At 35.8% G+C, this 13082-nt stretch overlaps 2 protein-coding genes across 3 annotated transcripts; one reads left to right on the forward strand and one right to left on the reverse strand.

Annotated features, from left to right (window-relative positions):
• Positions 1-1410: 1410 nt before the first annotated feature.
• LOC111491966 (glutamate receptor 2.5-like) lies at positions 1411-5056 on the reverse strand. Its single transcript, XM_023141074.1, has 5 exons — positions 4545-5056; positions 2600-3882; positions 2234-2531; positions 1726-2123; positions 1411-1658 (listed from the first exon to the last, which is right to left on the reverse strand). The coding sequence occupies exons 1-5, from the start codon at positions 4849-4851 to the stop codon at positions 1419-1421; spliced, it is 2526 nt and encodes an 841-aa protein (XP_022996842.1). The 5' UTR covers positions 4852-5056; the 3' UTR covers positions 1411-1418.
• Positions 5057-7687: 2631 nt separating this feature from the next.
• LOC111491837 (ABSCISIC ACID-INSENSITIVE 5-like protein 5) lies at positions 7688-11617 on the forward strand. 2 transcript variants are annotated; one of them, XM_023140892.1, is made up of 5 exons: positions 7688-7810; positions 8276-9426; positions 10273-10344; positions 10437-10466; positions 11013-11617. In XM_023140892.1, the coding sequence occupies exons 2-5, from the start codon at positions 8365-8367 to the stop codon at positions 11085-11087; spliced, it is 1239 nt and encodes a 412-aa protein (XP_022996660.1). In that variant the 5' UTR covers positions 7688-7810; positions 8276-8364; the 3' UTR covers positions 11088-11617. The 2 variants fall into 2 exon arrangements, with proteins under 2 accessions (XP_022996660.1, XP_022996661.1); XM_023140893.1 differs by lacking the exons at positions 7688-7810; positions 10437-10466 and having other exon boundaries at positions 7855-9426.
• Positions 11618-13082: the final 1465 nt, after the last annotated feature.

Raw genomic sequence — 13082 nt, forward strand, 5'->3', positions numbered from 1 at the left:
ATACAATTACATATATATATATATATTGAAATTAGTGATATAAAATTTATAGTCTTGGGCGGGTTTTGGTTCAAATTCATTAAAAATAAAAGAAAGCAAGGAAATTTCAAGGGGCTTTCGTTTGCATTTAAATGACTCGATTTTCCCACGTCAAGAATTGAAGGGACTTGAAAAGGAAAGGATGGAGGAGTGATGGATTTTAATGCTTTAATAATATACAACAAACATTGCAAAAAATAGTAATTAATAATAAACTTAAGATTTGGGGAGTTATTACTGGTGGAATAGTTTTAGTTGATAAGATCGAGCCTGCTTGACTTGCCTATACTCAAGTCTTCTGCCTGCCTTCTTTCTCAAGCTTGGTTTCAATCCCTTGGTTGGTACCGTTTGAATCATTCTCCAAACATCGTGGAAAGGATTCAAGGGAACTCCTCCAAACATAATCGATGAAATGGTTTGTTTTTTTTAAGGTTTCAATCCTTTGGTTGTTGATGCCATTTGGATCATTCTCCAAACATCACGGAAAGGATTCAAGGGAACGCCTCCAAACATAGTCCGAGGAGGATGAAATGATTTGTTTTTTATTTAAGGTTTCAATCCTTTGGTTGTTTCTCTCGTTTATGAACCAGAGAAATGATATTGTTTCTCCATTTTAGTAAATATGGAAAATTAGAATGAATTAAACTACTAATAAGAAATATACATAGTAATTATCAAATCTTTTTAAACATTTATTAACCATCATATAATCTATACATCCAAAAAAATTTGAATATGTCAAATGATTTTTAAATCTATCATCATCACCTAATTATTCAACAACAAAGCTTTAAATTTCAATACAATTTCAAATTAACAATATATATCGAAAGGAGAAGGGAAAAAAAGCGAATAAGATGTCGGGATGAGGACATGGATAGAATCGAGAAATATATTCTTCGACTTTGTTTCTTAGAATTGAAGTTAGAAACTAAAATATTATTCTTCAAACTTATTACAATCTTTTCTTCCCCCTAAAAATTATGTGCTCTCTCTCTCTTGCATTCAACGCTACTAAATTCCTCGCTGATATTACTCAAACTTTTTTCAAATAATATTCCACTGAAACGTCTTTTTCCTTTTTGTTTTCTTTAAAAGCTTTCATTTTCCTAATAAAATGAACAAGATCCATGCAAGTTGGTTTGATAATAATAGGTATTATCGTCCCGTTTTATTTTTTTTTTCAAAAAAAAAAAAAAAAGTCTTGCCGGATTTTGGATTGCCTTTCATTCTGTCGGTTACACTACATTAAATGCAGCTTCATTTTCTTCTACCGATCCATTTCATTCGTAGTCATACGGCAAAACGTCTATAAAAACTATAAATATTATTAATAGAAAAGAAAATGAATGATAATCAATATTACTCGAGGAAAGGGGTTAAATGGGCCTCTGGGTCAATTTGGTTCTCACGAATTGTAGGCCCATATATATCAAGACCAACAAAGCAATACTCCCACAAATCAGGAATAGGCCCATGAAAGGTCCAGGTTCTTTGGCAGTTGGACAGTTGAAAGACACAAGGTAGTTGGGATCGAATTGCGGCATCTCTTTTGTTTCAGTTAATTCCACGATTGATGCCGAGACCTTCGCAGCAAGCGGAGAGCCCTTTGCAAAAGCCTGAAATTCCACATTATAAATTATTCCCTAAAAACATTATAAAAAGTTGAGATTAAGAAGAACTCACAAAGCCTACGCCGCTGAGCTTGTAAGAGGAAACGCCCTTGGTGTAGCCTCGGCAATTCTTTGCGAGGAAAACATCTGCATGGGGGCTTATGAAGAAAGCAGCCTTAATGGTATTATCCTCAAATGCCTTTGGGTAATTATTCAACGAGTCTATTCTCTTAATTTTTGAAGGCTCAAATTTTAGTGTCTTTTTTAGATAGTCGCATATGAAAGATCTGGCGTTGCAGCCCACCACAGCGTTTATCTCCTTCAGCTTTACAACGTCCAGCACCGATGGACGATACCAAGAGACTGTCATCATGGACGTCAAACTTGAGGTGAAACTTGCGGTGACCACCAATATCCCAAACAACCATGGCCCTAGCACCAATCGAGCCAACCCATTCTTCACTGGCTCCCCTGCATTACATTCCAACCTTTGTTTCATGCAAAGCTGAATCGGTCAAAGCGCGTCATGGGTTGTTTGGGTGTATAAGAAAGAAGGAAAGAAAGTAATTAGTAGAACTTACTGTGCATGTAAAATATGATGGAAACAGAAAACCACAACATATTTCCAAAACCCTTTAACTCCTCGCTATTTTGGCGTTCGATTAACCAAACAGCGAAGGAAATGAAAAGGTGCATTGTGGGTATTAACAGCCACATGGAAACCTCAAAAGCGTCCGTAAAAGCCCATAATTGTTTCCATCGACTACGCTTCTCTTTTACCACCATCACAATTTCGGTCTCTAAATATGATACCGTGAAATCCACGATATCAAATCGGTTTGGCAATATTCCAATTTCCCCCACGGCTCCATCGTAGGTCTACACATGACATAGAATTGTTAAGAATAAATCCTTGATTTCAATATTAGTTAGGGGAGTTTTGTTACCTTATTGCGGACGGCCTCTAACATGTCTTCATATTTGCCCTTAAAAGGAAGCAAGTCGTAGGACAAGGGATGGGATATATTAATATTACTCATAACAGCCCTGAACACATTAATGGAAAATCCAGTGACATAATATCCTTCCAAATGCTTGCTCACTTTTACAATTTCTTGGCATGCTCCCTCCTCTGGGACCGCAAACCTCAACCTTTTTTCTCCATCACAATTTTCACTTGATGTTGTCAGCCTTGGCAAATCTCCAACAGCCACATTTCCCAAATTTCCGAACTTGGGTTTGAGTTTAGTGGTTGTTTTATTAACTTCCACAAACCTCTCAACAAAACCCAATTTGGGTGTCCAAAAACCAACTTCTTTGAAGCTTTGACCCACCACTTTACTGATTTTGAAATTTGGTGATTGAGATATTAACATCCCATTCTTGAATCTCACCATTCCGCTAAGCCCTTCGAAATTGCTCTCTCCAATTTTCTCCAATACTTCACTCCAGCTTAAATTTTCTCCCATGGCTCTCGTGATGGCACGGGCTGCATCATAAGCTCGAACGACAGAGATGGAAGCTCTTGTGGGTTCTTCTTCTTGTGGATATTCTAAACGGTACATCTTTTTAAACTTGGTTTCAAAGCTTTTGAAGGAGTTTTTGGTGTCATCGAAATATGTTCGAAACCCAATCACACCCTCCATTTTGTACCAAAAGGAAGAATCTAAAGAGTCAATAGCATCAAAAACGTCATTGGAGACGATCCAGACATACCCATTTCCAACCATATTCAATTTCTTTGCTTGTTCCAAAACAAGAACTGCCAACTCTACTTCAAGTTGTGTAACTACAAAAACCCTATTCCTTTGACTGTTCATAAGCTTTTTCAGTTCCTGTTCTATCAATATTTCTTGATTGGATGAGGAAGAGAGGGCCAGACGGTGTTCAACCTCTACATCAGCCAGCCGTAACGAATCGAAGAGACGATTGGCTGATACCGCAGAGTATATTGGAGAATGATCAGTGTTTGAGATGTCATAAAAGATTGTGACTTTTCGCCATTGAAAATGGGTGAGAATTGAAGCAATACATTGGATTCGATGGGTGATAGTGATATGGTTGGCCATTTGAATCAATGATGGGATTTTGAGTTGTTCTAATTGTTCAGCTGAAGTGGAAACAATTGGAATTGGGACAGGAAAGTTATTGTTGGAGATCACAATTAAATCCTGCATTCTCACTGATCCAACGACGGCTTTGACTCCTCCCTTGGTAATCAGATCCAAAGCTGTCGGAAAAATAGTTACCCTTTTCTTTACAAGTTGACTTGCATAAGATATATATATATATATACATAGAATAAAGATGCAAGATTAATCAAATATGTAGAAGACGGGAACTGTTGTATTATTATAACAATTATTCATTTTGAAGAAATCTTACATTTGCTTCTTTAAAAATGTAGATTTGATGGATTTTATGTGGAGATATAATTAATTAAATTAGAAAATCATGTAATTCTAACCGTCCAAATACTCTTTCTTCTACCCATCTCAATTTTTTATACATGGAAAATCTAAATTCCACGTAATATATTATTTATTTTTCTTCGTTGCTTTCGTCCGGTTATATAACTAATTTAGTTTCTAAATTTGACCTTTTCAAAACGTATTTTCTTTTTTTAGAAGAGACCGTTTCAAAACTTTATGAAATAAAATAAAACAATCTGAATAGTTTCAAAAACTAACATGAACAAAAATGAAACCGTAAAAGAAGTAATTTATGTTTGTAAGAATTTAATTCTTACACTATATTCTATAGAATTGTAATAATTTAGTATCTATCATGAAAAATTCAATCATAATTCTCGTAAGTAAACCCGGGTAGACAATGATGATAAGTAGCATGTTGTTGCAATTATCGACATGAAAAGAGAAAGTAAGAGATTACCAGAAGAAGGTGGTGAAGTGAGGTTTTGATGAGAATCATGGAGGAGAAGCTCCAGCTTGAGACAGGAAGAAGACAAATGAAAGTGGCTTAAACCCATCTTCATTGCTACCAACTGTTGCTTCCCAAGTTGAGACCCACTGTCGAAGACAACTCCAATTCTTGTAGTTTTATCATTTGGTTTAGGGTTTGTTTGACAATTGAGTATGCTTTTGCTTGTGAGAGCTTCTGAGCCCAACGACGAAGACAATAACAGCAAACCAAGAATGAAGGAGAGGCGGCAAAAGCAAATACGAAGAACTTTTGCCATTTTGTTTTTCCCAGCGAAAGTGTGGAGCTTGGGTAGCTTTGATTTTATGGTAATGAGAGGGGTTTGACAGGATCAATGGAAGTTAGCTATGGAAGGAATTGCCATACAATTGCATAATCCATGCAATAAGTTATGTAAGAAAAAAATAATTGAGCTTGAGATTGGAATATTTGATCGACTTGCGACAATCAAATTCATAACTTTGATGGAGAGAGAGAGAGAGAGTGAGTAGGAGTGATTGAAGGCAAATTTAAGGAATTCTGCAATGCTTGCTAAAGAAGGCACGAATGAAGCTTCCAATGACTTTCCCCATATTACAAATTATTAGTTTTTTTCCTAAGTCAACTAAACGTAGACAAGTATAGGGGCAAGGCTGAAATGGGCGTGGTGAGAGATTAACCTGACATCCCATCCCATAGTTTAATATACGAGAGAAAAATGATAGAAATGATCATGAGTTTATAATCAAATCATACTCTTTATGATGCCTTTTGAAGAAGTCCAAAATAAATGAGACAATATCATACCATTGTAGTAAATATTAAATCTCAATGTATTCCTCGACCAAATTTGAAAGTATAAGTTTCCTTCCATTCTTTTATAATAAAAAAAAAATGGTAATCAAACTTAGCTTAGTTAACCCGTTTAACTTAAGTATGTCACACGTGACATTAGCAATCCATTGACTTTTAGTTGATTTTAATTTTGATCTTTTGCAAGATTTCTCGTGACTTTTCGTTTTCTATTTGCTAATTTCCTACTTGCAATATTTTTGTTATATTTTAAGGTTGATCCCATGAAAATGTTGTCATTTCTATTTAAATGTTATGTTTGGAAACTATTTTGAAGAATTAGTTTGTAAAATATTTTTTTGTAAAGACACTCTAAATAACCTCAAATAGATTTTGTTACAACGATCAACTGTTTTAATATATTTTATTATATAAGCTGGTTTGAATTGAAAATATAAAACATTATTTTCGAGAGAAATTGTTTTAAAAAATTGGTCCAATTAAAATCAGCACGAGGCCTATAAAGCCCAGATTTGAGAAAACTGGTCCAATTAAAATCAGGCCCAATCGTTCAGGAGAGTAAAATTTTAAAGACTAAAAAAATAATGAAAAAGCTTCCCTGGCTCATTTTCATACCAAAATGGAGATTGGCCCACAGACCAATTAATGTTTGCCACGTTTGTTTGGTTCGCATACCTGTCGTGTAAGTAACAACTTACTCGATCCAAATTTGATTATTAATCCATTTTTTAATAGGTGGGAGGTGGGACCCATTGCCCATTTACAGATGGGAGTTAGGTTGGAAGATGCTCTTATTTTGGTTTGGTTTTTCCAAACTTCATCCAATCATTAAACTCAACTCTTTTTATTATTGATAATTTCATTTTCAAAGTGCTAACCAACGCCTTATTTTAATTATAAATTATTTCTTTATTTTTACCTCCACTTTATTCTATTTTTTATTTATTTTTAATTAACTAATCTAGTTAAAAAAATATTGGTTAGGCATCAAATGTTTAAACAAATAGATAATATTTATTTCATCATGTAGAACTAAAATGAAAAAATAATAAGTTAAAAGATACTATTTTTTTTTATTCATATAAACTATACATTTTAAAACGAGCCCACTAATATCTATTTTATTAACCATAAATTATAAGATTATTGAGATTTCTTAAGCAAAATTTGAATATACTCATATTTAACGAATATTCTTATAAAGGGTTAAAACACTTCAACTTCAATTAATAAAGTATGCTATAGAGTCTACTTTTAGCTATTACAAATATTTAAAATCTTCTTAATTGGGACGCACAAATATATTTTAATATACACCTAAGTATTTTAATTTTAAATATATTTTTTTTATCCTTTTGATAAAGTATATGCGCGTGTCCAAGAAAATTGAAGTTTGTTTGAAAAGAAATGATTAGGATTTGGGTTAGTTATATAATTATATTGTAATAAGTAATTTATTAACATTTATGCCATTTCCCGATAATGAAGGGATAAAACACAATTACTTTTTTTTTTTTTTTTTCAATGATTTCGATATATCTTGAGAGCAATATATATAAAATTCACAGTATTATTAAGTGGATGGGGATTTGGCATTTTGACCAAATTGGGCATTAATGCGTGGCTTTTATTTTTTAGCCTTTTTAACCTTATCCGTGGACAAAAAAAAGGAGCCTAAACTAAAGCCCATGACCAACGATATACCGACCAATAAAATTCTTCCAGGCAATTTTTATTTAGTTCAAATTTATGTTACAAAAATATTTGATATTGGACCAAAAAATGGGGACATGTTTATTTGAAAAATACATAGTAATTAGCATGACAGTGGAAAAAGAAAGTAAAACAATTTAGTATTTTAAAACACAATATTAAAAAAAAAAAAAAAAAAAAAACTTTTAAGAATTAATGGAACAATAACCCTCTAAACTTATAATTAATTATAATGAATCCAAGTTAAGATAAACGACAATGAAATAATGGGAGGGAGCATCAAGATGGTAGAGTGGTCCGCGGCGTATGGGATTTATTCTTGAGTGGATCATGTGCACGCGCTTTTTAACTGTACGAACCATACCACTACTGAAAGGAAAAAATGAAAAAAAGAAAAGAAAAGAAAAGAAAAGAAAAGAAAGGAGAATGGCGAAAACGTGGACGGTGGATATGGACCCACGTTGCACAATGCCATTGGCTGTATTTTACGTCAAGGCTCATCATCTTGGAGGATAGGTGGCCCACTTTCCCATTTATTTTAGACGGATATATAAAGTATTTTATGTATTTTAAACGCAAAGATCGCTCGTTGTCTTAAAACCTACAAATTAAAAAAAATCAGTGAAAAATAAACAAATAAAAAACAGGAGAAGATAGGAAGCGACGGCCGACACTTGGCGCCTCCACAAAGCCCTAATATAGAGAAGAAGAAGGTACCCATCCAAATTAGCCACCAGAAAAGAAAAAAGGGGGAATTTGTGATTAAAAATATATATATTTATTTCGTCAATTTTTGAGTTTCCCTTTATGGGTTTTGGGATTGCTTTTTCCCTCAATTTTCTTGCTTGATTTGTGTTGTTTGGATAGCTGTTCGATCACTTCGTGCGTTAGTTCATAGCTTGGGTCGTTTACCCTTTTGAATGTGTTGTTTATGGTGTTTTTTTTTGTGTTAACTAGACTTTTAGCAGTGGGAGTTTTCTGGGTTTTTGAATCTCTGTGTTCTTTGGTTTCGTGGAATCTGTTTTGAGGAGTTCTACTCACATGAGCTCTTAATTGGGGTATCACTGTGCTTTGAATGGAATAGCCAAGCTAAACTCTACGGTTTCTGAATATCTTTGCATGTGAGGTTTTTTCTAGTCGTCTTTTAGTGATTTGCAGTTTTGGTTTTTGGTGCGAAGGTTAAATGATCGTAAATTTTGAGTGATATTTTGGTGGTTGGGTCCGATTCTGGTTCTGATTGAATCAGATTCTGCGAAATTGCAAGGAGATGAATTTCAAGGATTTTGGGAATGACCCATCTGCCGGGAACGGCGGTGGAGATGGAAGACCTCCGGCCAACTATCCGTTAGCACGACAATCATCGATCTACTCCCTCACCTTCGATGAGTTTCAGAACATGGGGAGCATAGGCAAGGATTTTGGGTCAATGAACATGGATGAGCTGTTGAAGAACATTTGGAGCGCTGAAGAAATGCAAACTATGACATCTTCTGCTGCTGCTGCTGTTGGTAAAGAAGGGGCTGGTACTGTTGGCGGTAGTAGTGGGTATTTGCAGAGACAGGGATCTTTGACGCTGCCAAGGACACTCAGCCAGAGGAAGGTGGATGAAGTTTGGAAGGACATAATCAATGAACATGCTAGTGCTAAAGATGGGAATACTGTTGCTTCTAATTTGGAACAGAGGCAGCAAACTCTTGGGGAGATGACACTTGAAGAGTTTTTATTCAGAGCTGGAGTGGTGAGAGAAGATACTCAAGTGACTGCAAACCCCAACAATGGAGGGTTCTTTGGCAACAACACTGGTTTTGGAATTGCTTTCCAGCGGCAAGCTAAAGTTCCTGAGAATAATAATCAGATTCCGGTTCAACCGTCAAACTTATCGTTAAATGTCAATGGAGTTCGAGCACATCCGCCGCAGCCAATATTTCCAAAGCAGCCTACTGTGACATATGGATCTCAGTTGGCTTTACCCAGTGATGGTCAGCTGGCTAGTCCAGGAATTAGAGGTGGAATTATGGGGATTGCAGATCAAGGGTTGAGCACAAATTTGATGCACGGGTCTGCACTGCAGGGTGGAAGAATGGGAGTGGTTAATTTAACAGCTGGTCCGTTACCTATTGCAACAGAATCTCCAGTGAACCAACTATCATCAGATGGGATTGGAAAGAGCAACGGTGATACCTCGTCCGTGTCTCCTGTGCCTTACGCGCTTAATGGTGGAATCAGAGGGAGGAGAAGTAATGGGACTGTCGAAAAAGTTGTCGAGAGGAGACAACGGAGAATGATAAAAAACAGAGAGTCTGCTGCGAGATCACGGGCTCGAAAGCAGGTGATGTGTTGTTCAACCTAACTTTGTTAACTGGTCTAAACCATATAACTTGAAATCTTGTTGACTTGCTTCTATGTTGCCATGTGCACCTGGAGTTGTGAAAAATGGTTATTTGTAAACTAAAACCATTTGTGATACCAACCATTTGATGCATTTATGTCCTCAATTACTTAAGAATGGCATATCATGTGCTTCATCCATGTGCTGATCTATTCTTTATTAGATGCACTCTACAGATATATTAAACCATGGTTCAGTTTCCTCTATTAGCTCTGGCCGTCCCATTAAACACATCTGCCATTCTACATTTCCAAATTGTTCTCCTTGAAAGTAGAGAGATATTTTATTGTTGCTAAGTATTATAAATATAGGGTTAAAAGAATTTTATATTTGAAGGCATCCTAAGAGGAAAAACTGGACCATATAGTTTTGTTTGAATGTAAAGTGTTGCTAGCTAGTAGAACTCATAAGCTTAGACTATTGTGAGATCCCATATCGATAAGCTTAGACTATTGTGAGATCCCATATCGGTTGGAGAGGAGAATAAAGTATTCCTTATAAGAGTGTGGAGACCTCTCCCTAACAGACGTGTTTTAAAACCTTGAGTGGAAGCCCGAAAGGGAAAGCCAACAGAGAACGGAATCTGCATGTCTCTAACCTTCCGCCCCTAGATTATTTCTTTAGGCGTGCTGCATTACAAAATATCACCGAGTATATATGGTGTCTTGAACTCTGATACAGTTTTTTTGACCCATATATCATGCTGACGTTGGTTGCTCAATATTGATGTTATTTTTATATTGATGGAGATTCATTTGACCATGGGTTTCTCTTCGTTTTCACTAGGCTTACACAATGGAATTGGAAGCAGAAGTTGCAAAGCTGAAAGAGGATAACCAAGAACTCCGGAGAAAACAGGTACATAAGAGTCTCTACGTCAAAAGAGTGAGCTTGTTAATCAAATGAATGGCTTCACCATTCACAATTATTATTTTGTTTGGTTGCTGCAGGCAGAAATCATGGAAATGCAGAAATCCCGGGTATGCTTTCCCCATTGATATTATTATGTGCTAGTGTGGCTGCCCATATGCATGTTACCATTACTATTTTGAAAATTTCTCAATTCTTAAATTTTGTATTTCTACGAGTTATTCTTGTTTTAAGGATAGATCTATACACGACTGAAATGAAGCTAGATTCCCGACAATTTTCATCTCTCTTTCATTTCAAAAGTCTTTTTCTTCAGCTGTATATTATAATACCTTGATGGGGATGAAGCTTTAGTTGGGAATAGTATTTTTTATTAAGTCATGCATGCTTATTATGCACCTCGCTACTGTCAATACCAGCGACATGCTCTTTACTTTTTCATCTAGTTCGTTAACTGGTGAAGACTGCTGTTAATTCATCGTGCAAACATTCTCTCCATCGCCACTTCACATCAAACAAACCCTTTTGCCATCTTTGACTCTCCATGATAATTGATGAGCATTCTTTTGATACTGCAATCTTCTCCTTATGACAACTTCTGGTTTATATTGTTCTTGATGAAAGCAACCTTTTCAAATTCTGGCATTTTGTTACAGGCGTTGGAAGTAATGGACAATCAACAAGGAATCAAGAAGCAATGCTTAAGACGAACGCAGACTGGCCCATGGTGATTTCAGAGGATGTTATCTGATATCCAGGCCGAAAGAATAATGCCATAGATGGTGGTGTACATATAAGTCATGCGGTAGGTTGAGAGTTGTAGGTGGCGTGTAGAATCCATCTCGGGGTGTCTTGCTTGCAGGTATCATACTTCGACGTGGATGAATTCAGTAGCTTTCGAGCGAAAGCAAAGCACATGTTTTTCAATGTATTTTCTGGAAATACTAGTTCATACAGCTGCTCCACCCTCCTGCCATGGAGAGAGAACCAAGTTTTTTGTGGCATTTCCTGATATGGCCTTGCTGCTGCTGTGGTTTTGAGTAAATGTCAATCATGAATGCAGGATTCATCAGGTTCAATTCATTGGCATGTCAATGGCAACTAGTGCCGTCTGATTTCCTCTGTAATCTTTACATCCTGATGTTTTTAGTTTTGACTTCTGCTTCAGTTGTAAGTTTTAGATTAGCCAAACCAAGGAATTACATTACATCTTCGATTATGTTAAACCTTGATTCTCTCACTGGAATGCCCCTTTTCATTAGTCCCACTTTTTGATTCTTCATCTTCCTCTGTCAAATCCAGATATATCCTTTGGGAGAGCTGTAATTAGAGTAAATTCATAATATTAACGTCTCAATCCAATGATATGGTTAGTACACAAAATCTCACCATTGGACCATACGTTTTTGTACTTGTTTAACAACCACTTTCTGTGATGAGAATTCCAGACCCAAACCAAGAGGCATCAGTGAAAATCTTTTTCTTCTCTGAAGGCTTTTTTGGATCTTGAAGAACTTAGTTGAAGTGTCATAAAAGAACAAGCTAGGGGTCCCATAACAGTCCTTCCTTCTGGTAAAGCATTACTCACAGAGATAGCTTATAAGGAACTGGATCCAGCTATGACATTGATGACGATATTGTACTTGGTTTGAAGATTACGTACTTACTCTACTACACTTATGAAAAGATTCTTACTCACTTTCATAATGGAATCCGCTTCCTTCACGTTATTCAGTACAAATTAATTAAGATAGTGAATGAACTTTAGCAAGTTAAAATCTAAGAGTTTGTTGGGGCTGTTCATCGATAATTATCCAAACCGACAGATGGGTGAACTGTGTAAGAAGGAAACCAAAAAGTAGCTTTTTATTATTTCTTCTGTTTCCGTGGTCCTTTCCTTGCCTTTTAAATTGAGATCAAACCGACTCTCTACGTTCACCGACAAAACAAACTTCGAAAAAATCAAAACCCAGCTACAAGAAAATGGTGGTTTAGTTAAGAGTTTCATTATCAGTGACCCTTTGAGCTTATGAACATGACTTATTTCAAGATTATGATGGTTTCTAAATGCATGTGAGCCCTTGTTTTGAGGGTTCCATTATATTATTAACACAGTTGGAAAAAGTTATCACCTTTTTTGGTCAATCTGGTGGCATGCATTCGCTTGATTCTGTGCTAACATTTACTGAATAATTTATGGTTTTGCAGATTTGCATTTCTTTAATCTGCCACATCACATGCACCTCCCACGAGCCTTCTCCTTTTCATATTCATTATATATTTTGTATTTTAATCATTTCTCAATACGACTTTACCAATACTGCAAAATCCAACACCAATAAATGCACATAAATATTGTCGTAGTGTAGGGGGAAGCCAGGAATCTCATAAATTTTTAAAGTTACATGGGGACTGTAATATTTTCAAAATTTTCAAATGCATATAATCATTTTTTCCCACTTCAGAGCTTGTAAAAGTTCGGGGTAAGGTAAGAAAAAGGGAATCCAAGTTCGCTCAACTACTAAGATGCAGACAAGTGGGACAGAAATGGTGCCGGTGGCAGAGGCAGTGATTGAAATGTGGGTGTTGCAGATTTGCTCGCCGTTCAAACGGGGAGCCCAACGAGCCTCCGCATTTTAAAAATTAAACCCACACGTCTTTCTGGTCACATTACAATTTTACAAATTTACCAACTTTTTTTTTTTTTTTTTTTTTTTTTTTTTTTT

The sequence above is a fragment of the Cucurbita maxima genome, unplaced genomic scaffold (assembly GCF_002738345.1).
Source record: "Cucurbita maxima cultivar Rimu unplaced genomic scaffold, Cmax_1.0 Cma_Scf00017, whole genome shotgun sequence".
NCBI lineage: Eukaryota > Viridiplantae > Streptophyta > Magnoliopsida > Cucurbitales > Cucurbitaceae > Cucurbita > Cucurbita maxima.

Excerpts from the sequence above, each read along its gene's own strand:
- LOC111491966 (XM_023141074.1), bottom strand. The coding sequence starts at position 4,851 with ATGGCAAAAGTTCTTCGTATTTGCTTTTGCCGCCTCTCCTTCATTCTT. Across the intron at positions 2,532-2,599 it reads TAGAGGCCGTCCGCAATAAG|ACCTACGATGGAGCCGTGGG; the intron begins GTAACAAAACTC and ends TGTCATGTGTAG. Across the intron at positions 2,124-2,233 it reads CATCATATTTTACATGCACA|GGGAGCCAGTGAAGAATGGG; the intron begins GTAAGTTCTACT and ends AATGTAATGCAG.
- LOC111491837 (XM_023140892.1), top strand. The coding sequence starts at position 8,365 with ATGAATTTCAAGGATTTTGGGAATGACCCATCTGCCGGGAACGGCGGT. Across the intron at positions 9,427-10,272 it reads GATCACGGGCTCGAAAGCAG|GCTTACACAATGGAATTGGA; the intron begins GTGATGTGTTGT and ends CGTTTTCACTAG. Across the intron at positions 10,345-10,436 it reads AAGAACTCCGGAGAAAACAG|GCAGAAATCATGGAAATGCA; the intron begins GTACATAAGAGT and ends TGGTTGCTGCAG.